The sequence below is a fragment of the Danio rerio genome, chromosome 24 (assembly GCF_049306965.1).
Source record: "Danio rerio strain Tuebingen ecotype United States chromosome 24, GRCz12tu, whole genome shotgun sequence".
Classification (NCBI taxonomy): Eukaryota; Metazoa; Chordata; class Actinopteri; order Cypriniformes; family Danionidae; genus Danio; species Danio rerio.
In genome coordinates, this window is record NC_133199.1 from 16,469,245 (window position 1) to 16,495,531 (window position 26,287).

The 26,287-nt window shown below is 36.4% G+C and overlaps 1 protein-coding gene across 6 annotated transcripts in view; it reads left to right on the forward strand.

Moving 5' to 3' along the window:
* dok6 (docking protein 6) overlaps window positions 1-26,287 on the forward strand; it is a 173,498-nt gene that overhangs the window by 63,738 nt on the left and 83,473 nt on the right. For 5 of the 6 annotated variants that reach the window (XR_012399227.1, XM_073940573.1, XM_073940570.1 and 2 more), the window contains 1 exon segment: window positions 19,639-19,746. Coding sequence is in view for 3 of the 6 variants with exons in the window: in XM_073940570.1 (XP_073796671.1) it covers window positions 19,639-19,746 (108 nt within the window). In the remaining 3 variants the exon portion in view is untranslated. 6 annotated transcript variants of the gene reach the window in all.

The following is a 26,287-nucleotide window of genomic DNA, read 5'->3' on the forward strand; positions in this document are numbered from 1 at the left end:
GAAGGATAAAGTTTCATGAACAAATCGATTGAATGAATGATTCAACAATTTACTCATTAAGACTTGTTTGGTTTTTGAATAAATCAGTGTCTTTGAATAAATTTATTTATTGAATGATCCAATAATTTACTTATTAAGCATTGTTCACCAGGGATGAAAATGTGTTGTTATTTTACTCACCTTCTGGCCATTCAAGATGTAGCTGACTTACGTTTTCTTCAATAGAACAGTGAAGAAGATTTTTAACTGAAACTGTAATACTTGGTGCTTTATAAATGAGAATCAACAGCTAGAGGCCCTTTGATAGTCAAAAATCACACTAAGGCAGCAATTGAATTGGCACGATTGGTTATTCAAGCAGTTGCATTTTATTTCTAACATTATTACCTGTAATCCACAACCATAGAAATCAACCCTGAGCGGATTCATAATAGTCATATATATTACATAGTCAAAACTCATAGAGTGCTTCTCATATTATAAGACAGTACTGTAACTTGTTTTGTTTATGAAACCATCTGCAGGATTTTAATACTTAATTGGTAATTTAATCATTCATTCAACCTCTTCATTCAGTCTCTTGTTTTGTATTTGAATAAATGTCTTTAAAATGAATGAGCTGATTAAGTGATTAAAGGATTCACCAATTAGCACATGCTTAATACAGAGTCATTCGCTAATTTGTTTGTTCATTTATTAGTTTCTTTCATTGATTGATTGGTTTGATTGTTCTTTCCTTTTTTTCCTTTCCTCTTATTTTTGAAATGGTGCTAAAACAAATCCCTTTTAAACCCTGATCTTTTCTTAATGTGTGTTTATTTCAATCTAACACTATTTATTTATTACAATTACAAAGCAAAAAAGTTTTTAAGTTTGAGTGTTTCTACCTTGAAGGGCCATGACTGTTAAATTCAGCAACCAATACCTTCTTGTCTCTCTGTTGCCTAGCAACTTCCTGCTAACATAACTTATAGCAAAAACATTAATTACCTTCAGACAAGTCTTTCAGACATTCAAAAACATCATTTTTACTGTAGTTAAAACTTTGCACTCCCACTTGTTGGACTATATTGACCTTATTCTCCGCAGACGAGCGGGCGCTGCCATTTGAATCTTTTTGGCTCGAGACTTCCGGTCTCATTCACTTCCATTCATTTTTAGACATTAAAAATGTCTAAAAAGCTCGTTTTGCTGTTTGATGTTGCAAACTGATATTTACTTGTTATATTATTCTACTTGGTCTGTATAGTCATGCAAACATTTGTTTGTAGAGAAAGTAGTTTCACCTTTTTTTTGCCAATTATTATTCCTTATCATTTCTCCCATAGGGGACTAAAACGGAAGTTCTAAGACAATCGCGAAAACAGGCGCACTTCCGCATTTTAGAATAAGGTCAATATAAGACAGAGCTATTCAATTGGCTGCCAGCGAGACAATTTGTTCCGGCCCTCCAAATAGTTTGACCAAGACATTCCAAAAACGGCCGATATAGTTATGAAGTGATGTGCGTCTGTTCAATACAGCACAAGCTGCAGTTGAAGGCTGCACAGAGTGTGAGTCACCTGACATTAAGCGAGTGGCGCGAGCAGCCGAAAACATTTGGATACCTAATCGTAAAGGCTTCTCATGTTACACAGAATAAGGCCGTACTCGCACTAGGTACAGTTGCCTCGAACAGGGCCAAAGCACGCTTGTCCCCCTCCCGTCTCCCCTGACGGCCCGCACTCACACCACTAATGGGCCTCGGCACGCTTACGTCATCGCTGCTGCGCTGTTCAGTGAGAAGCGCTCTCTCACTCAGCAGCACAGTGGAGATTTCTCTAGTTATATCATTTCAGTCGTTTGTTATGCAGTGACATGCAGTCAAATATTACGCCAAACAGTCCTTAGGGATGCGGTGACAATCAGTCAGATATTTCGCTGAACAGATCCGCCACTTTTGGCGCTCATAAACAATCATAAAGTTCTCATGCTGCAGGAATGAGGAGGTCTGCTGAAGCCATGCAGCTGTCGTGCTGTGAGGAGTTTTCGTCTTTAATAAACTACGGCAGTTTGCGTTCACCGAACAGTAAGAATGATTAAAAAAATCCATATGAAACAGCCCCTTAAAAGTCACGTCTCGCTTTCAGTTTCGGGCTTTGGCGCGTTTTGCACTCACACACAAGCGTACCGCGCCAAAGCCCAAGTGAACCGCGCACAGGCACACCTCTTCCAACCGGGCCAGGGCCGGCCAAGTGAACGGTGCTTAAGCCCGATTCAGCGCACTCACACTTCTGGGCTGGGCACGGTACAGATGGCATAGTGTGAGTAGGCCTTAAAACTGCTGCAATTAAACAAAGTTATACCACTTGTGCACTAGTTTATATATATAAGAAAACAAATTTAAAAGCGGGATAATATTTCTGACTTCAACTGTGTGTGTATGTGTGTGTGTATGTGTGTATGTATATTTACACACACACAGTTGAAATATTACCCCCCTTTTGATTTTTTTATGTTTCAAAATTATGTTTAACAGAGCAAGGACATTATCACAGTATGTTTGATAATGTTTTTTTCTTCTGGAGAAGGTCTTATTTGTTTTATTTCAGCTAGAATAAAAGCAGTTTTTTTTTTTTTAAAGCCATTTTAAGGTCAAAATTATTAGCTCCTTTAAGCTATATATTTTTAGATAGTCTAAAGAACTAACCATCGTTATACAATAGCTTGCTTAATTACTCTAACCTGCCTAGTTAACCTAATTAACCTGGTAAAGCCTTTAAATGTCACTTTAAGCTGTATAGAAGTTTCTTGAAAAATATCTAGTCAAATATTATTTACTGTCATCATGACAATGATAAAAGAACTCAGTTATTAGAAATGAGCTATTAAAACTATTTATGTTTAGAAATATGTTGAAAAAATCCTCTCTCTGTTAAACAGAAATTGTGAGAAAAATAAATGGGTGCTAATAATTCTGACTTCAACTGTGTGTGTGTGTGTGTGTGTGTGTGTGTGTGTGTGTGTGTGTGTGTGTGTGTGTGTGTGTGTGTGTGTGTGTGTGTGTGTGTGTATATATATATATGTATATCAGCAGAAATGTGCATATATCTGTGCACGCAGATTCAGTGTGGAATCTTTGCAGATGGTCTTGTAATTTATACACAATTATAGGCTATATTCTAAAAAATATTTTTATGGTAATGACTTAATAAAATATGATGACGGGGATTTAAAGCTTAATTATAACATCTCAGTAGAAGCTTTGAATGTAAATATAATGTGAACAATATTAAAAGTCTTACATTTACTATGGCCATTCTGAAAGTTTCAGTGTCAAGGAATCTGTTTCTTTGAATAGACTGCGGTTTTGAATTCAGCAGCAGTCTGTGACTTTATATAAGTGGTTGAACAAAAATGATTCCCCTATTAAGATGGTCACTTGTAACCTCTTATAACTTTAACAAGAAGTCCCAATGATTTTTTATTTATTTTCTTTTTTTTTTTTTTTTGAGGATCTGAAGTTTCTTTGACTTTTTGTTTTTGTTTGTTTGTTTGTTTTTGTATGGATACTTTAAGCTATCTGTAAGCCTAAACCTAACCCATTTTAAGAAATATACATAGCTAGAGGAAAGAAAATAAATACTTGATTATTCTCTTTCTTCTTATTGTATAGATATGGGTTTGAGTAAAATGTATAATTGTCATTTACAGTATTTTTTAAAAATGCTTACATATTTATTTTAAATGAAAATGAATTTAATCAGAAGGTTACATAATAAAATGAATATGTACATTTTTATTAACCTTTTAAATAGCAAATCCTTAAGAATTTTAAGTGGTCTTTTATCTATATATTTGTATGTTTATATGCATGCATATTTTCTATGACGGGTGTTGGATATGATTCAAACATAACAACTCCCCTATTGGCTATATCACCCTGCTAGTAATTGAAGTGTGTTTTTCTCAGAGAATCCTCCAGAAGGATTTACTGGGATTAAAGTGCTCTACTGAATGCTATGTTGCGTGCATCAATTCTTATCAAACTGCGCTCTGAGTTTTTTGTAAACACTGTTTACGCAGGCTCTTAATGAAGTGGTTGAATTTACCTGGCTTTGTTTCCACTGAAGAGTCCTTGTGTGTGCGTATGTGTAATGTTGACGGTTTGGAGGGTACATTGCGTCCTGATTCATAATTAAACAATCCACTCCAGAGACGGAAGGTTTGTTCATTAATCAGCCTTTGAAATTTCTGTATGCAATCAGAGAGATACTGTCCGCCCGTAACTCCTGCTGTCGACTGAGAAACAGGGAAAGAGGGAGGCTGATTGCAAATTCATTTCTGTCAGTCATAGTTAGGCCTGATGACTTTGGCCATTGTTGCGGTAAAGTGAAAATTAGGTGAGAGTAGTGTGTTTACTTGAGGATAATGCCGTGAAACGAACTAAATGCCATGGTCAGAATTAGCATTTATATAAAGCTATTACACACTCAAGTTGCATTTACTTACCCGTGTCAACCTTTATAAAAAAAATAAATAATAAATTAAGTAGGTGCCCGTTTGGATTGTAGCAGAAAAATCGCTGCTTTTTGGTAAAAAAAGAAAAAAAGAAAGAAAGAAATCTGTCAGTTTTAGATGAATGGTGTTTGAATGAACTTTAAAAGGAATATTCACGCTAGTTTTGTTTGATTTCAGAAGTCTTTTTATTGTGACTAAACAAATCTACATCAGATTTTTGATACTGAATACCTTTGAGAATGAGAGAACAAGAACGGGTTCAGGTTTGGACAACACACATGCTCTCTTTCTCTCCCTTTCTCTCTCTCTCTCTCTCTCTTGATCATTCACACACACTAAAACTCTTGACAGCGTTCAGGCTTTGTGAGCCCAGCATGGGAAATCTTCTATTCATTGCCTTAGAAGTTCCTGTTCTGAAAAGGTTCTTTGACTTTTTTTATTTTGTTCAGAATCTGAAAGAAAAGAAAAGGAAGTTGACTGTAAAATGTATTGTAGCATTGATTGTTTTTAAAGCGCATGATATGTTCAAGACTAAGGAAGGTATTATTATTCAAGAGGGAAAAAATATATATATTGTAGCGGCTTACCAATGCCGCTATTGTTGGTAGAGTGAGCAAGTTTTTAACGCGTAAAAAGTCAGAGTTCGTAAGCAAATAGATGCAAATAAAAACATATTTATTGTCCAATCAACTTCCAATCAACAGAATTACTCAATCACTTTCCTTTATCTAAAAGCACACTTCTCTGTTTCCTTCAGTTACGAGACGATGCAATACGATACGGTCAAAAACTGTGTGCTTCCTACCAACACTGTCTTCCTCCATGCAGTGAAGCCACAGTTATATAGTCTCCTACTGACACCTTGTGGCCAATAGCCAAAATACAATGTATGGCTCCTACATACCGGCCCCTTAATTGTTTATGACAAAATGGCATAACAATTACAAATTTATACAATATGGAGCCTTACACATGAACTCAAAATGGTATCAAATATATATATATACATGCAAATATATAACCTCAGTTTAAACTCCTGTTTAAATGGTTATATCATAATTTTCCTATGTTGATTCTTGAAGAAGGCAAAGCTTACTAATTGAACGTTCCAAGATGTTGCATTTGGTTTGAACTTTTACAGATCTAACTAAACCTCTACTGTCTGGAAAAGTCTCAATCACTCTTCCCAGAACCCATGATCCACGTGGTGCTGTAGAATCTGCAATGATCACAATGTCGCCAACAGTAAGATTTCGATGTTCCTTGTTCCATTTTTGTCGCTTCTGCAACAATGGTAGGTATTCGCGTACCCATCTTTTCCAGAAGAGGTCTGAAATATATTGCACTTGTCTCCATCTTCGTTTGGCATATGAATCAGACCTTTCAAACAAACCAGGAGGCAGTGCAGGGTTTCCTTTCAAAAGCAGAAGGTGGTTAGGTGTTAAAGCTTCCAAATCATTAGGGTCGTTGGAGATATTAGAGATGGGTCGATCATTTAGAATTGCTTCGGCTTCACACAAGACAGTCTGCAGGGCTTCATCATCCAATGTTTGTTGTCGAAGGACAACACACAGACTTTGTTTCACCAGTCTAATAAACGTTCCCACACTCCTCCAAAATGAGGGCTTGAAGGTGGGTTAAAACTCCAGTCCACTCCCTTCTGTAGCAGGGCTCGTTGAATCTTCTCCTTGTTCAATGCACTGAGTGCCTCTTTTAGCTCCCGCTCAGCACTGATGAAATTTGTCCCATTATCAGATCTCATAGAAGAAACTTGTCCACGACGACAGATAAATCTGCGTAAAGCATTGATACACGAGTCTGTATCAAGTGAGTATGCCATTTCCAAATGAACTGCCCTACTTGCCATACAAGTAAATAGCACTCCATAGCGTTTCACTGTACCACGTCCTCTTTTTACTTCTATGGGCCCAAAGAAATCTACTCCTACATTAGTAAAAGGTGGTAAATCAGGAGTGATTCTTTCCACTGGAAGGTCTGCCATCCTTTGTTCACCCAGCTTCCCCTTAAAGCGTCTACAAATGACACACTTAGAAATGATCTTTCTTGCAACAGAATTGGCATTTGTTATCCAATACTTACAACGCAGTTTAGAAAGCATTTGATTTCTGCCACCATGACCCAGTTGTTCGTGAATGTCTGAGAGTATGAGATGTGATACGTGCTGATTTTTAGATAACAAGATGGGATGTTTTCTTTCGCTTGGCATAGCTGACTTACCAAGTCTTCCTCCTACTAACAGCACTCCATCATGCAACATGGGATCCAGTTTATAGACAGAACTGTTTCTTTTAACAGTGTTACCATGTTTAAGAGCAGCAATTTCTTCCTGAAATTGTTCCTGTTGACTGAAACGAATGATGTTAACCTCAGCCTTATAAACATCCTCCACAGTCAAACTCTGTCGTTCCAGAGATGATTTAAAATGTTGCAATTTTGCATTCATGGTTGCATCATCACTATGCTCCAAAGACAGTTCCTTTCGTTTACGACTTAACTGCAGTAAAAGTTTCTGCAGTTTCAAAATCCATGCAACTGCAACCTTTAGACGTTTCCAATCTGAGAAGTAATGTATCAATTTGCTTGTGGCCTTTTGTTCGCTCTGCAGTGTCACAGCATTTACCTTTAATTCCCTTTTTACTTCAGGATCATCATCATCCATCGATGTCGAATCACTTGTATGGAACTGTACATCACTTGGCTTCCATAGAAAGCTAGGCCCCTTTAGCCACCGTTCATTGTTCAAAAAAGATTCCACATTCAAGCCACGTGATGCATCGTCTGCTGGATTGTCTTTAGTTGGTACATGCCTCCATTGTTGAGGCTGTGTTGCGTCTCTTATAAATGACACTCTGTTAGCGACAAATGTATGGAACCGTTTGTTCTCGTTCTTTATGTAATTGAGAACAGTTGTACTGTCGCTCCAAAAAACAGAATCCTCCAATGGAAGTTGCAACATCTTCTTTAACATGATGTCCATCTTCACAGCCAAGACAGCTGCTGTAAGTTCTAAACGTGGTATGGTCACATGTTTCAATGGTGTTACTCTGGACTTACCCATCAAAAATGACACATGAACCTTGTCTGCACCGTTCAGCATCTTCAGATAGGAAACTGTGCCATACCCAGTTTCACATGCATCTGCAAAGTGGTGTAAACAAGCATGACTGGGCAGTCCATAATCCACAGGTTTAAAACATCTGTTTACCTGAAATTCTGCAACCTTGTCCAACTCAACAATCCAATGAGTCCATTGCTTCTGGAAGGCAGATGGTATGGTATCATCCCAGCCCAATGTCTTTCTGCACAACTCCTGCAAGATGACTTTTGCAGGCAGAATAACAGGTGCAAGGAAACCCAAAGGATCATACACCGAGCTTACCACAGACAGAATGCCTCGTCTTGTACAAGGTTGAGTTTTCAAGGAAATCTTGAATTGAAAAGTGTCAGCATCCACACTCCACTGAAGACCTAATGCTCTTTCAACTGGCAACTTGTCTCGATCCAAATCCAACTGCTGTATATCCTTGGCACGATTTTCCTGAGAGATCGATTGTAACACCTCCCGGCTATTACTGATCCACTTTGTCAAACGAAAACCTCCTTTCTGACAAAGACAAGTGAGATCTTTTGCCATAGATATGGCCTTCTCTTCACAAGAGACACTCTTCAAACAATCATCCACATAGAAGTTATTGTTGATCGTTTCAATTACCTCTAATGGAAAGTCACCTTCATTGTCCTTTGCCGTTTGCTTTAAAGCAAAGGATGCACAACTCGGAGAGGACACTGCACCAAAAAGATGAACTGTCATCCTGTAAGTAATGGGTTCCTTATTCAGTTCTCCACCAGGCCACCACAAGAAACGAAGAAAATCTACATCTTCTGCTGCAACTCTGACTTGATGAAACATCGCTTCTATGTCAGCCATAAAGGCTACTGGCTCCTGTCTAAATTTCAGTAAAACTCCAACCAGAGAACTGGTAAGATTAGGACCTTGCAATAAGTTATCATTAAGTGATGTTCCTTTATATGCTGCCCCACAGTCAAAAACCACTCTCAATGATCCCTTTTTTGGATGAAACACCCCGTGATGAGGGATGTACCAAACTTTACCATCTACTCGATCAAGTTGGCAATCAGGTACCTTCTCAGCATAGCCCTCGTGTATGACACCTTCAAGAAAGTGAGTATACTTCTCATGAAATTCTTGATTTATTTCCAATTTCCTTTTTAAACCAAGCAACCGTTGCTTAGCAACACCAAGATTATTTGGTAATGTGACATCAGACTTAAATGGTAATCTTAAGCTGTAATGTCCATCCTGAAGCTTGACTGAATTGTTCATTATACTCATGAACTGAAGATCTTCCCTTGACATTTCCTTTTCATCAACAGTCTTCTCATTGAAATCATGATTAAACTGGTTGTTAAGCAGCTCCTCCAATCTAACAACAGAAATTCGGTTAACAGTAACATCAGAATGGCCAACTTCATTCCTATGTTCACTGTTTCCTTCCACAGTCCCATTAACAACCCACCCCAATAGGGTCTTAATGGCAAAAGGCCCATTACCTTGACTGTTAATAATCTTGTGTGGTTCCATCACATTAGCTGCATTAATTCCAATCAGTAAATCAACCTCTGCTTGAATGCAAGGTATCTTCACTTTATCCAGGTATGACCACTTGGATAACTCCTCTTGAGTTATGATGTTCTGAGAACTCACAGGCATTTTCTGTTGTGTGTAAACAGCAGGAAGTGGAAAGAAATTATTAGTGTTAATACCACTGATTTCCAGACCATCAATAACACTGCAAGACACAGACTTTTCCTGACCCATAGTACGAAGCAAAATATTAATCTTCTTTCCATTCAACTTCAGCTCCTCCTGCAAGTGTTCAGAACAGAAAGTGGCCGAACTTCCTGGGTCCAAAAAAGCATATGTCTGCACCACCTTGTTACTTTTAATGGCCTTGACTTGAACTGGTATGATTGACATTAAAGTTCTTTCAGTCCCGGCCCCTGTGTGACCACAAGTTTGCACAGATGTATCTTTGCGCTTTTCTTCAGCCTGCTTCAGTATTACCTCTTTGCCATAAATATGGAGGATTGTGGGGTGTGTTTCTCCACAAATGTCACATTTCAGTCGATTCTCGCATCTTTTACTTATATGCCCAGTTTTTAAACAGCCAAAACAAATTCCCTTGGCCTTCAGAAATTCAATCTTGTCACGTTGTGTTCTTTTCTTTAATGCAAAGCACCTTTCCAATAAATGCTGATTTTTGCAAAACAAACAGTCTCCATTAGACTTAGACACATGACAAGATTTTGGTTGTGCTAAAGCATCACTGGACTTCTTCGCTGGAATAGAAGTTGAAATGTCAGTAGCAAAACTACTTCTTGTAAAGGGTTTGTGTGGTTGAACCTTAAGTTTACCTGCACCATGCTTGTCTTGAATGTCACCAAAAACAGGATCAGATGCCATTTTAACCTGTTTTTCAATAAATTCAACAATGTCACAGAACTTTGGCCTGCCATGAACAGACTCCATTATCTGACAGGCTTTAGCTCTCCATTGCTCCCTCAATTTGTAAGGCAGCTTCAATACAACTGATTTCATGTTGCTAGGCATGTTAAGTTCTTGCATATATGAGAGTTCATCCATTGTATTACAACAAGTACGCAAAAACAAAGCATAAGCCTGCAATCCTTGCACATCTTCAGCCTTTAAAGTAGGCCACCCCAGGGCTTTCTCCATATAGGCTGTAGATACCTTAAACTCATTACCAAAATGTTCCTTCAACAACTTCTTGGCCATTGCATAGCCCTTTTCTGAAGACATATATTGGCAACTGCGAACAAGATCTTTAGGCTGCCCTTTTGTGAACTGCTCAAGGAAATACAACTGATCCTTTAAATTGGTTGTTTTTTGCTCAATGCCATGCTCAAATGCTCTAATGAATGGAATATACTGCAATGGGTCACCATCAAATGTTGGAATTTCCTTCTTTGGTAGAATACGAGGATTTGCTTGCTGTTGAACAAGATGCGCTGTTAATTCCTCCTGTTTTTTCAGAATTTCAAGCAAAGGATCACCCTGTGCAGGTAAGATATTTGTAGCATGCTGAATTATGGAGTCATGTTGTGTTTGAGCAGAACAGTTACCATTAGCATGTTCCGATGTTTGTTGATCAATCAATCCAATCCTTTGATCCTGTATTGCAGCTTGAGATGCAGAAACACCAGTGTATCCATCCACATCCAGTGGCATTGAATTTATTGGGACATAGTCATTTGCATTGGGGTTTAAATATGTTGTTTGAGAAGAATAATTTGCAGTGACCACAACCTTTTCAATCTTCTTTGAAGATGAACTGCTTAAACATTTACTTTGTTGATCAAATTTCTGCAACACACTGATCCTTGCTGTGGAAGCTGCTATTTGAGCATCCAAGTCCAACTGCTCTTTTTTCCTTCTCAGTTCTTCCTCCTGAACTTCAATATCATGTTTAGCCTTTAATGCAGCAGCACGTGCCATGAGTGCGGCCTTTTCTGCCTCTGCTTGAATACAGGCAGATGATATGGATGAACTACTGCTGCTGCGTGCACTGCATTTACTGCGTTTTGAGGTAGCATGTGATACATTTGACACACTATCTCCAGGACCAACATCACTCTCTGGATTTTCCACTTCAGATATTTTGTGACCTTCTGATTTATCTGATAACCATTTATTTGTTCGTTCCAAAAACTCATTGTTTGATATCATTTTTGCTTTAAACCAGATATCATGTTTTTCACACTCTTCAACCGGTAAAATAACCAAAAGTGACTCATGAGTGTCTTTTGTCTCTGAACACAACCTCTTAAAATCCTCAAAGACCAAACGTATCTCAGGTTTGTATTCATTGTCATCACATATTAGTTTGTTAATTGACTCTTTTAGCTTTTGTGCTTTGTTTAGCTTTGCTTTTCTTAACTTCTGTAAAGTGTCTAGTTTTTCAACTAAAGCTTTAGCTGTTAATTTAACTGGTCTTTTTTCCCTTTCAGGCTCATTTTCAACAGAAGTTAAACCTTGATCAGTCACATTCACCATTTCAACATTCAAATTGATTTCATTTTCCATTTTGCAAATTGTAAAACCCAATAAACACACAAAACAAAAGTTCAGTCAGTCATGGGCAACCAATGCATTGGATTTACGCTTTAAACCTTATTGTGTGCACACATAGTTTCCATATGGCCATAATGATGATGTTGTTGCAACAAACATACCTATTGTGCTGTTTATCATACGCGAAGAGATGAAGCAGCGTAGATTCACCTTAATGCAGGAAACCAGAAGAAAGCCGATCCAAACGAACTCACTCAGATGCTGAAGAAACGCTGTCCTCACGTGCAGCAAATGAAGCCTTGATCCAAACGAACGTCGCTGTCCTTGTCTGTAGAAACACCATGCCTTGCTGTCCACTCCAGCGGCGTCTCAATTGTCCCACGAAGCAAAGTTTTTGACTTTTATGTAGCGGCTTACCAATGCCGCTATTGTTGGTAGAGTGAGCAAGTTTTTAACGCGTAAAAAGTCAGAGTTCGTAAGCAAATAGATGCAAATAAAAACATATTTATTGTCCAATCAACTTCCAATCAACAGAATTACTCAATCACTTTCCTTTATCTAAAAGCACACTTCTCTGTTTCCTTCAGTTACGAGACGATGCAATACGATACGGTCAAAAACTGTGTGCTTCCTACCAACACTGTCTTCCTCCATGCAGTGAAGCCACAGTTATATAGTCTCCTGCTGACACCTTGTGGCCAATAGCCAAAATACAATGTATGGCTCCTACATATATAACTGGGTATAATTCAGAGTAATTAATAATTTTGCTTTAGATGTGGTCTTACAAAGGAAACTACAGTATATTGTGTGAAAAAGTAAATGAACATTGTAGTATTGTGTGTGAAAGAAAATTTGGGTTCTCTCTTTCAGCTGAAAAACTGCTTGTTTAATTAAAACATGTAAGCAAGTAAGTAATTAAGTAATATATATTTATATTGCACATTTATTGTGTCATTATAGGGCCATACACCTAAAGTACTTCACAATCATGAGAGAGGGAGTCTCTCCACACCACCACAAATGTGCAGCGTCCACTTGGATAATTTGACGCAGCTGAAGGACAACGGTGCCAGTGTACTCATCATACACCAGCTATAGGTGGAGGGGAGAGACAGTGATAGAGAAAAGTCAGTGGATGAGGATGATTGGGAGGCCAAAATGGGAAAGGGCTGATGGTGGTAATTTGGCCAGGACACCAGGGTTAAACCCCTTTTCTTTACGAGAAGTACCATTGGATTTTTAATGATCACAAAGGGTCAGGGCCTCTGTTTAATGTCTCATCCGATAGACAGCGCTTACTGATAGTATAGCATCCCTTTTACTATACTGCTTAGTTTCAGCAAGTAACTGGTCTTGGACTGCAGAGTGATATGGCTGTGGCCCGTTGTGAAGCACAGTGTTGCTCATTGGAAGCACAGTTTAAAAATAAATCAGTGAACAAAAACATATTTTGTCAACTACTTATCTGTTTTTGCCAACCATTATATTTTGAACATCTATAGTTTTATATTAATTTATTTTACACACATTTACATTTTTTCTATAAATGCAGCGTTTTAGATATTTGTCCTGTACAATAATCATGCCTTGCTCTTTCTGTATGGATTTGTAATTATTTATATTTAGACATTATATATATGAATATTTTTTTTTCTATGCATTGTTTATTTTCTTATTTTTTGTACTTACATGTATTTTATAAAATAAAAAATACATCAGTTTAATTACATTGCCATATTAATGCCACAGCCATATCACTCCCAAGACCGGTTAATCCCTGAAGCTAAGCAAATGGAAAAACTAGGTTACTGTTGGAATTGGTATTAGTGAGGCCAGCAGGGGGCACTCAACCTGCACTCTGTGTGAGTCCTAATGCCCCAGTATAGTGAAGGGGACACTATACTGTCAGTGAGCTGCTTCCCCTATTGCTGGTGTGGGGTGAGTGCACTGGCGATGTTGTCCTGTGGCTGTCGTCACATCATCCAAGTGGATGCAGCACATTAGTGGTGGAGTCTCATAATTGTGAATCGCTTTGGGTGTATGGCCATACGCGATAAATGTGCTTAAATACACATTACCTACTTACATGCATTCATTTTACTTATTTATTTATGTCTTTATGTTTGTATCTTTGTAATTTCTTTTTTTATATATATTTGTAGTGAAGTTATAAAAAATCCTTTAGTTTAGTTTTTAGTTTAGTTTCTAAAGGGTCTTGGCTGCTTTCTAGGACTGAAAGTGTTTAAAAAAAGTGTTGGTGTGAGAAAACTCTGAAGCTCTGCTTGTCAACCTGAAGGTCAATAGGCAGCTGTACAGTACTGTATGTCATACTGCCAGAACTATTTATTTGAAATGTTTATTTTTTTCTTGCTGGCTCTGCTTGACTCAAATGAAATTGAATTTTTGACTGAAATCAATAAAAAAAGATGAGATTATAGAAATCTTTTGCTGCAGCAAAGCATAAATAAAATGAATAGTATTGAATTGGCTTATCAATGTCAGAGGGCACATGTCTGAATAAACAACCTTGTCTATCGCGGCAGTCTGGTGTCCCAAAAATCAGCTAAGAAAGCCTCACAAATCTCAAATCCCTATAACCTCATTTGATAACAGATGGCATCCGTTCACAGTTTCCAATTCTCTCATTTGCATGTCCGTGGATAAAATAGAGCCGTTTAATGTTTTAACCTTTTGGCTGGACAGTGGACACACATAGCAGGAATTAGGAGCACCAGGCCTGTGCACAGAAATGAACTCGTATCAATTATGTTGAGTGCCAAATTAAGCATTGTTGCTTTTCCATGTGCTATATCAGTGGAGTAAACAAATTAATCTCGCCCATGGATATGAATCCCGACAGCAATACACATACATCAACAAATGAATATAGCCTGCCTGCTGACGGATATGAAGAATTTCCTCTGTAAATTAATTCTCCTAAAAAAAGAATGACAGGTTGTATGTTTTAAGAGTGTTTGTGAGGCACCTTATTTTCTTGGCCCAGGAACAGCATATAGAACAACAAAACGTATATCTACACCACAAATGTTTGTATAAGTCTTAAGGTGTGTGTATGTATTAGGCATGTGGTAATAATCGTTTTCAAGGTATAACCAAAATTTGCTGTTATAGCGTTTCCACATTATATGGAAGATGTTTTTATTTTTTAAATTTTTTTTTAGAACAACAGTAAAATTACACAAAAATGCCATTTTAAATTGTAAAGAAATCTGTGTTTTAGAAACTACTGATGATAGCAGAAGTCAATGATTCATTTGAATCATTTAGCCTGACATGTTTACTCTTCCAAAATATTTTAAATGTTTCTCAAAATAAAATATATTGGCTGTGTCAAAAATCGCCTACTGCTCAGTAGGTACTGCATTTGAATTTGAACGTACTACTCAACCGATAGAAATGTATGTTATATAAAGTGTATAAGTATATAAAGTCCCGTATCAGTTACATTGCTTCACTCCCATTCATGATTTTTTTCATGGTGCATCATGGGATAGTTTAGCATACCTCAGATGCACACTTTGGAATCTCACCGGAAGCAGTATTTCATCCTGGAACTTCTTGTATACTGTTTTGCGAATCCTATGAATTCAGACATACTATTCGGCTCGCATACTGTTTTTAGCGAACTGTTTAGTATGGAAGTATGTGATTTCACGGCAATTTGTAACTTTTTGATTTAGTGGCTAATTCGTATGAATTCGTATGATCTAATTAGTGCAATTTAGTACGATTTGCTCATCACCCAATGACGGTTTGGGTTAGGGGTGGGGTTAGGTGCCATGCCTCCTTTTTTAAATCGTACATTTTCGTTTGACTGAACTCTACTGAATACTTACGTTTCCTCGTGAGATCAGGCTGGATTTCACACTCAGCCATTGTGTTCAAAGCTGAAAAAGTTTTTTGTTTTTCAACCAGACATTTAAAAAAATAGATATTTTAGAGCAGTAATCACAATACCGTGAAACCGTGATGTTTTAATCCAAGGTTATCATGCCATTGGAATTTTATGCCTAGTATGCATGTGAAGCTGTGACTACACCAATGCTTTAATATATTGACCTTATTCTTCAATGCGTAAATGTGCTAATTTTTGTGATTTCTTTAAAACTTCCAATTCAGTTGCAATGACTAATGCAATGACTAGGAATAATGAACGGCAGAAAAATTACTTGCTCTACTAAAAAGTGTTTGCATGACTATAAAGAAAACATAGAATTATATAATAAGAAATATAAATTTGCAACATAAAGCAGCAAAACGAGCTGTTTTAAACGTCTTAAAGTGAATGAGATCAGAAGTCTCGAGCCAAAAAGATTCAAATGGCTGCACCTGCTCTTACACGGAGAATAAGGTGAATAAGATATACTGTGTAAACGCCTATATAGACAGTTGGATTACTCTTAAAAAGTGAAGCTATTTTGTCACCGTACTGATATTCTTTTGTACATTTATTTGCTAAGTAAGTACTATAATTATACTGCAAAAATGCTTTTCTTGCTGTGATTGTCTTGTTTCTAGTCCAAGTATCAAGAAAATCTTAAAAAGAGAAGCATTTTCTAGACAAGACAAATATTTTTTTGTTTTAAGAAATAGCATGCCAAAATCTTACTTTTTTTCTTACATCTTTAATCCAACAGTTGATATGTATATATACATGTTTTTAATGACATGCAGTTTAACTTTATAATTTGAAAATATCTATCAATTTGCTATTCATCGATTACACAATACGTGGTCACACTTTACAATAAGGTTCCATTAGTTTATGTTAAATGACTTATCCATAGTAATTATAATAATTGGTAAAGTTAAGTGCAATTATACAATTAGTCATTATTAATTGGGTAACTGTGGGAGTAACTTACACAACACTGATTGTAAAGAGGGAGTGAAGAGTTGTCAGACAATAAAAAAAGCACTTTTTTAATGCACCAGAGCAGCCATGAAAGCCATGAAAGAGCCTCTAGATCTCAGTGCCGCTCATTTCAGTGTCCATTTGTCTGAGTTTGCCCCCTGTGTACTATTTAAAGAGATAAAGGCCCCAGATTCTGTCTAAAACACTCCTTCCAGCAATGTCTGAGACTTTCACAGATTAAACACTCACATTCCCCTGACAGCATTTCAAGGTCAACGTAAAAAAAATACAGACTTGAGAGAACGTGCACAACTCTCGATTACAAAAACATATACACATACACGTTTATTTCAGTCCATTTCCCTCTAACACTTGTGTTTATTCTCTTAATCTGCCCAAAACCAGACTAAAGGCATGGGACGAAATCATAGCTTTGCCCAATCAATAACTCAGCAGTTCCATAATTAACAAATGAGGTTTGAATGGCCTTTTCTCAGTCGGGATCATCCACATCTGTTTCATATCTTTGATTTATTCCCATAATAAAAAAGTCATGTGTTCAAGAATGGCAGACGACTCTTCTAATGCAGAAGAACATTTTATGATAGATATTTACCGAGGCTTAAAAGTCCACCTGGATTGCTGCCACCATTTATTATCTTAATATAATACTTTAATGGTATACTGAAATCTAGCTTTCAAAAAGTTATTCTGCTCACCTTTTTTCATGGGGTGTAATGATGCACATTTTTTATTGCTTGTTTTGTTTAGTAATTTACTATATAAACTGTACTCACCTTTATGCATTTTTATAATGTAGACCTGTTCTACTGCTTGTTAATGCAAATATCTAAACAGCCAATTATATGGCAGCATTTAGGTATGCAGATACAGTCACTACAATCTGTGCAAAGTCAAACTGAGCATTAAAAAGGGAAAGGATCATTTAAAGGGCTAGTTCACCCCAAAAAATGAAACGTATGTTATCAATTACTCACCCTCATGTTGTTCCAAACCACTGAAACCTTTTTACTACATCTTTGTGACACATATTAATAGTGCTGACTGCAAGTTTTTAAGCATAAAAATACCAGAATATGTTTGCAGATATTTTAGAAACATGCTAAGTGAACATTCTTGTTTATCTTAAGTCAGATATTCTGTTTTGTAAATGTGCAATGTCTTTGTTTTGATTCTTTTAACCTACCCAATGCCAATTTAGCCAATTATATTTCAGCACCATGGGTTGCTGTGCTGTGATTCGTTCACTCAGGAAGGTTCTTTAGCCCTGTTTATACAAATACATTTAGTTTTAAAACAACATTTTAGAATGAAAGTGATCACGTCCACACTGGCGTTTCACCTAGAGTTTCTGACCAGATCTCCTTTCTCGCTACACCATTGAAAACGCACATCATGTGACCACAAACAGACACAAACACACTGGCATGCACTGCAGTGTATGTGTGCATCTGAGCTCCAGGGAGTCAGCGGGTGCTTTGAATACAGCTCTCTAGGTGAGAGCTGTGCACATCGGACGGGTCATCAATAATCTACTCCTGGATCCAATCTCACTATATTTATTAAATGTGATATTTAATTCATATTGTTGTCTATATCTAATGTCATTTCCCCTACTTTGGTCTTTTAAATCTATTACTTTTTCTCGAGTAACTTGTTTTGACTGAGCGCAAAGATGAACTAATATATTAATTAATGTAACCATGTACACTGATTCTGCACATTGATGTTTTTTTTTTTTTTGTTTTGCCTTAATTTCCTATAATGTATAAACTTATTGTACGTTATACTTTTAAAATGGCCATCATTGATTATCAAAACTGATATTCAGCAAAAGTAAATGGGTATGTTTCGTATTTTTAATGAAAATGAAAGGAAGCAGTAATATTGTAGCCTCTGTTTTGTTATAAATATGCATAAAGTGAAGTAGTCAGTCATATAGATATGTGGCTACACAACACCCTAACATTTTTAGTGTCTGTTAAGTTGAAATGAAAATAGGCAGTTCCTTATACCATGTTTTCATTTTATTCTTAAGAAAGTGTAACAACATAGCCAGAGTAATGTGAATGACGTTATAAAGTACACTGTTCCGTTTGAAGATTTACCCAACGTGTCCTTGGGAGTTTGTTTTCCATATCAAACTTGCAAAGTCTGAACTTACAAGGAGAGGATGCAACAACTTTGATTAGGCTACTCAATATTAAGGAAAAAGTCCCAATCAGATGTCTGCAAATGTCTGCAGAGCAGCAGCGTTTTAAAATGAAAACAGCCCCTTCAGCGTTTTCAAAACACTCCATTTTCATTTTGTAGTGTGGACGGATGACATAACCATAACAAAACTTATACATTTTGAAAAGAAAACGTATCCGTGTAAACTGAAATGCGAACTCCGGTGTGGACAGTAGCAGCCTCCGAAATGAGACTCAGATTTTGAATTCCATGAGGTGGTTATTAATTAGCAAATAATATAAATATTAAGTTTCAAAAGTTCAATTTCAAACGGTTTATTTTATTTTCAAGATCTGAGGTAAACTATCTGCTGCTGCTTTCAGTAGTATGGCAATAAATGTCAAGTAAAATGCCATTCAAACTCACATTATTTGCATTCAACACTGATTAAAGTACCGGATGTAAACATAGTCAGTTCATCCTGTTAAGCTGTAAGAAATAAAGGCCATTTCACAATCATGTTTCACAATCATGTTGCACTGATTGCTTCAACCTTAAATATCTCACTTGCACAATTTTAAACCTTAAAAAACTCTCTTGCACAATATCCTGCAAAACTTTGTTCAGTCTCATGTAAAGGTACTTGTATAGCCTGTCTTATGTTTATAGGTAAGTATCTTATAGTACAAGTTAGTTATGCAAACTGTATGTTTTATAAAATGGCTCTTATGTTCAGTGCTGTGTTTGTATTTAAGATTAATTTATGTAGCACCGACAAAAAAGCTTGACTTTACTTGAGTTGACAAGTTATATTTGCAGACAAATTGTGAATTACATATGTTATTAATTAATTTATTTGTTTGTTTATTTAAAGAATTTTTAATTGTTATTTTAAACTTTGCAGTAAATAAATTGCATCTTTCTTTAACAGATCTTCAGAAGATGCTGGCTTGTGTTCAAAAAGGCGTCTAGTAAAGGTCCACGGCGATTAGAGAAATATCCAGATGAAAAAGCGGCTTACTTCAGAAGCTTTCACAAGGTAATTATGACTTTCATCTTTAATGTCAGAAATGTTGCGTCCTTTATTTTTAAAGCAAGTAACAGTTACCATACATCCAGGCCCGTGCAGAGACCGTCAAAAGGGCATGTGCAGGATAAATTTTTTAAAAAGCGGGGGTTGGGGGGTGGGGGGGGCTGTTGTTGCGCGTGTACTGAAGAGCGGTGTTGTCGCGTGCGTTCTGATCAGCTGTGTTGTCGCGCGCGTACTCAAGAGCGGTGTTGTCGCGCGCGCGCGTACTCAAGAGTGGTGTTGTCGCGCGCATACTCAAGAGCGGTGTTGTCGCGAGCGTACTCAAGAGCGGTGTTGTCGCGAGCGTACTCAAGAGCGGTGTTGTCGCGGGACCGAGGGTGTGCGGCGTAGCGGGGGCACTTTTGATCATTTTGGAAGGGCATTTTCTATCCAAGACTAAAAATGGCATGTGCACTGCACAGGTTGAGCCCTATGTGTGCACGTGCCTGCATACATCCCATGTTTGATTACAACCACAAAAGCAACTTTTTTTGTATCTCATGTTTTACTTTAAATGGATTGTTCACCCACAAGTAAAAAGTTACTCGCTGTAGTCATCCTCAAGTGGTTGCAAACCTTTATTAGTTTGATGTAGTAGTAGGAAGTCAATGGTTACAGATCTTCAGCTTTCTTCGAAGTATAGTCTAATGACAATTTTCAGTTTTGGGTGAACCATTCCTTTATATATGGTTTAAATATGCAAATAGACATTATTTAGTTAAGTATGTGGTCATTTTACATACATTTCTAGCTTAAAGATCTAAGCATTTGATGAAGCTAGGTTCAAGCTGCTTGTTTCTTTTTTATTTTTACATATCAGAGTCAAATGTAATCACAAAGGCGATTTTGGGAATCTCTATCACTTAAACAAGTAGAAAAAAATATTCACATTTGCTTTTTTCGAGTAACATGTTATGTTTTATATAATCAGGCATAAACAAATGTAATGTAAACAAAACACATAAAAACCTTCAAAATACATTTATGGATAAAAAAACAAAAACAATAATTTAAAGAAAACTATGCATTTTAATAGACGTCTTTAGAAACAAATTGATACATTTCTACAAAGGAAACAAATTAAAGTCAGTGTGAACCAGAATTTGCTGAGCCTTTTGTTTTAGTAAATTAACATATTGAAATGAAATGGAATATTGATTAGGAGCTTGGCTTTAACTTTGCACATTATTCCTTTGTAGCTAATTAACGGCAAGTGGGATGGGGTTAAGAATATTGTGGTTGAAGCCGTCAAAAAGCAGGGAAGGACCATCATTAAACTTGGAAGCAAATGGTCAGATTTTAATTTGAAGATTACAAAAACAAATCTTTTTTTTTTAGTGGATCGACTTGCATGGATTAATTGCTCACCTAAAGCATAACAAGCATAACAATATGTGCTAGCAAAAGAAAAAAAAAATATTTCAAACAGACTTTAAAGGTCCATTGAAATGAAAATAAAAACTTGATGTTACCTTCACTCGGGTGCTCCAAAACAACAACAATAATAATCACTTACTTACTTGGTGCGCTTGATATCAACTGGCAGAGCGAATAGTGTCTATCTGCGCTGCAAGACAGGGGAGTAACTTGTAATACGTCAGAGGCAGAACTTAAAGTAATGGAGACCGACATGTCAAAACTATGTAGACAGTGAGATGGTGCTGTACATCAGTTATTAATGTCTACACTCCACACCTAAACCCAACCATAACAGTTAGTAACCTTCATACCTACCACAGCCCTTAACCCAATCATCATCGTTATTAACGTCCATACCTACCACAATCCTAAACCCAACCATCACAGTTATTAATGTCTACACCTTCCCCAACCCTTAACCCAACATCACAGTTATTAATGTCTACACCTTCCCCATACCTAAACCCAACCATCACAGTTATTAACGTCTACACCTTCCCCATACCTAAACCCATCCATCACAGTGACCGTTATTAACGTCTACACCAACCCCAAACCAAAACCCAACCATCCCAATTATTAAAGTCTACACCTTCCCCACACCTAAACCCAACAATCACTGTTATTAATGTCTACACCTTCCCTAAACCTAAGCCCAACCATCACAGTTATTAATGTCTACACCTTCCCCAACCCTAAACCCAACCATCACAGTTATTGACGTCTACACCTTCCCCAACCCTTAACCCAACCATCACTGTTATTAACGTCTACACCTTCCCCAACCCTTAACCCAACCATCACTGTTATTAACGTCTACACCTTGCCTAAACCTAAACCCATCCATCACAGTGACAGTTAATAACATCTACATCTTCCCTAAACCCATCCATCACAGTGACCGTTAATAGCGTCTACATCTTCCCCAAACCTAAACCCAACCATCACAGTGACAGTTATTAATGTTTACACCTTCCCCAAACCTAAACCCAACCATAACAGTTATTAACATCTACACCTTTCCCAAACCTAATCCCAACCATCACAGTAATGGTTATTAATGTCTACACCTTCCCCAAACCTAAACCCAATCATCAAAGTTATTAACATCTACACCTTCCCCAACCCTTAACCGAACCATGACAGTTATTAACGTCTACACCTTGCCCAACCCTAAACCCAACCATGACAGTTATTAACTTCTACACCTTCCCCAAACCTAAACCCAACAATCACGGTTATTAATGTCTATACCTACCACAACCCTAAACCCAACTTTTTTTTTTTTCAGTGGATCGACTTGCATGAATTTAATTGTTCACCTAAAAAATAACAAAACACGCTAGCAAAATAAACAATGTCAAGTTTGATTTCGCACAGACTTTAAAGGTCCCATGAAATTAAAACAATTTTTTAATTTTACATTTAGTCTGTTCATTTTAAGGATATGCATTAGCTTGTGTGCTACAAAACAATAACAAAATTCATTTTTGAAAAAATTAAAACGGAAATAAACATCTAAAGCTTGCAGTTTGTCAATTCTGCCTAAATCGTTCAAATTTTTTTTTTACGTCACCTTATGTTTCAGTTTCTCATCAAATCTTGACCAATCACATGCTCTCGATTACCTGACATGCTCGCACCTTCAAGACGCTATTTGCTTTTTATTTGGTGCACTTGATCTCAACCACATTCACTAGGCTTGGTTTGTGCACTGCAAAACAGGAGCGTAACATGTACCACACAAATGTACCACAAACAGTAATTAACATCTACACCTACCCCAAATCTTAACCCAACAATCACAGTTAATAATGTCTACAACTACTCCAACCCTTAACCCAACCTTCACAGTTATCAACGTCTACACCTACCTCAACCATCACAGTTATTCATGTCTACACCTACCCCAACCTTTAACCGAACCATCACAGTTAATAAAGTCTACACCTACACCAACTCTAAACCCAACCATGACAATTATTAACGTAGTTGTGGAGACTCTTATACTTGAGGATCACAATTGTACTGCAATTTGCAACCACAGGGGGGAGATGCTGAGTAGGCTACCTGTCATGAGAAAATGGATGAGGAAGTCAGTGAGTTGCATGGTGGAGCAATTGAATGAAATATAACAATGTATCAAATGAACAGATTGTGGATAAACTTGGAGAAACTCATGAAAACGTTCTGTGGTGAAAATGTTCTCTGCTACTGTAAGTATTTCCACCATCTTGCTTGCAACATGTAATGTGACATCTCGCATGATTCAATGAGATCTTGATAACTACAAGTTACACCTCTTCATGTTATGCCCCCGTCTTGCAGTCTGCAGACAGCTACACTCGGGCAGAGCTGTGATTAAAACAAAACTTTATAGGCTGTTTTTTTTTAAGAGGTGGAGCTACTCTATGCCCCACCCGCTTTTTATTTTTCAGCTGAGATTACGTCAAACATTGAATTAAAAAATGCACATTTTAAAGCACTTCACGGGACCTTTTAATGATATTTTGGGGTTTTATTTTTACATTCAACTGAAAACAATGCTTTATGAATAGCCATAATCTTAAATCTGTATTTTTCCCTGCAGTGTCTAATCTTTAAGTGCAGATTTAGACATTCTTGATTAATCACTTAATTTTCTTGACGTTTACAAATCACTGAATTAGTAGATGTATACGGTCTGTTCTGTTTGACATGTAGGCTCAAGGATTGCTCTATTCATACCTGTGTGATTTATTTCCACAGCGGCCCTCGTGAGCAGCTTCTCTGACGGGAACTCTGTCTAATGATTTAGTTAGCAGGGGTCGCAGGCGTGACGGAGCGAGGGTGGTGTAATTCTACTGCTGCTGACAGTAGCTCAGGTTAAAGCTGTAAATGAAAGCATGTGTCTGTTTTTGTGTTTGTTTGTGTTTTTTTTCTGGCAGATCATAATAGCAATGCTTTCTGGTCAGAGACTTGTATCTGATATTGGCACCGCTGTAATGGCTTTGAAAGTCACTGCCATAGAGAATTTGATCAGATGGTTTAGCGGTATAGAATATCTGCTATTTCAGCTGGTTGAACAATATATATATATATATATATATATATATATATATATATATATATATATATATATGTTTGTATGTATATATACATACATACACACACACACACACACACACACACACACATATATATATATATATATATATATATATATATATATATATATATATGTATATATGTATATATGTGTGTATGTAAATATATATATATATATATATATATATATATATATATATATATATATATATATATATGTGTGTGTGTGTGTGTGTATGTATGTATATATACATACAAACATATATATATATATATATATATATATATATATATATATATATATATATATATATATATATATATATATATATATATATATATATATATATATATATATATATATATATATATATATATGTGTGTGTGTGTGTGTATGTATGTATATATATTTATATATATATATATAACTATGAAGCACTATGGGAACTATGAAGCACTGTTTATTTCATTTGTTTGGTTGTAATTGGTCTATTATATGTTATCCAGATGTACTGGCCAAACAAATGTTCCCAATCAATCTAAAATTACAAAGTCATACCATTGATGTCATCTGGTGAAATTATACTCAATATGTATTGTAGAAAGTTAAAATATTGTAATGTCAGTTTTTTTTTCCAATTTAACGCAGGCCTATATGCTTAAAAAACTGAACATTTGAAATAAAATAAAAAAAGTTTTCTTTTTTAAACATTTATCTATTTAACATTTTTTAAAGGTATGATCCACATTTCTAAACACATTTTGTTATTTGTTTATTTTTATTCATTTTTAATTTTTTATAGCTTTTTCAGAGCTAGTATTTGAATGATCCTCTTGCATAATATCAAACATGATGACTAAACAGGTGAACAGCAAGAAATAAGGCTGAACAGCAAGAAGTGCCATCAGTCTAGAGACATTACTCAGTATTTCTCTGTTGCAATCAAGATATCACAATAATTAACCCCAAAAAAACACAAGCAGTGCAAACACTACTAGATTACTGTTGATTTTGTGATAAGAAAAAACGCTTAACACATGCAGGCATTTTTTTTCTTTCTTGTTTTTTGTTGAACTAGTGTGCAATAAGGAAAATAAGAGACACAAAGATAGCCAACCAAAAAGTAACTTTGGGTTATACAAAGAGTGGCCAACACAAAATACACATATTCCTGATATGGGTCCCATCTCACAATCTATACACTACCATTACTATTACAAACAAAAGAGATAGATCGACTTAGAATGTCACTTACCAGATTTATAATGATTTGATCGGCTGTAGTTTGTAGTTTTATGCTGATTTTTTCTCCTCTAAGGGCTTATTATGCGGTATCTGTTGCCATCTTGTGGATAGACAACGTCAATCATCTTTGCTTTGCTACAAAACAACTACATTCTTGCCTAAAAAAAAGTACATTACTGTATGTTGTCCAACAGCTGCAATATTTGTCAAACTGTTGCCCTTTGTTTGCCACTCGTGTGGGCAGAGTGATACACAAAGGTGAAGTATGGCTAATCAAGAGCTATCATTCAATCAGATTTGAGAACAAGACAGAACTATTGTATAAATGCTAATATTATTAGAAACAATAATACATTTTAATGATATTATTAAATTTCTAAAAATATCCATTAAATTGTTGCTTGATAAACTACTCAAATGGAACAAAATGATATGAACATGTTTGTAGAGGATTTCCTTTCTTATATATGCACATTCAATTAGATTTTTAGATCTGTTTTGTTTGGGTTCGTTTAATGGGAAATGCAATAAAAACAGCAATACAGTGTAACATTATTACAATATTAAATATGAACATTGAGCTTATAAAATCAAAAATTCACCCAGGAAGCAGAGTCTCTTATAGTGTGAATAATTTCCAGCATTACATCTATTTCCTGTCCTTAAGCCCTTTGAAAATATTCCAATTAGGACTCATTATCAGGGCGATAGCTGATGATCTTATGCGGCGAACATGCAGAACATTCAGGAATAATGAGC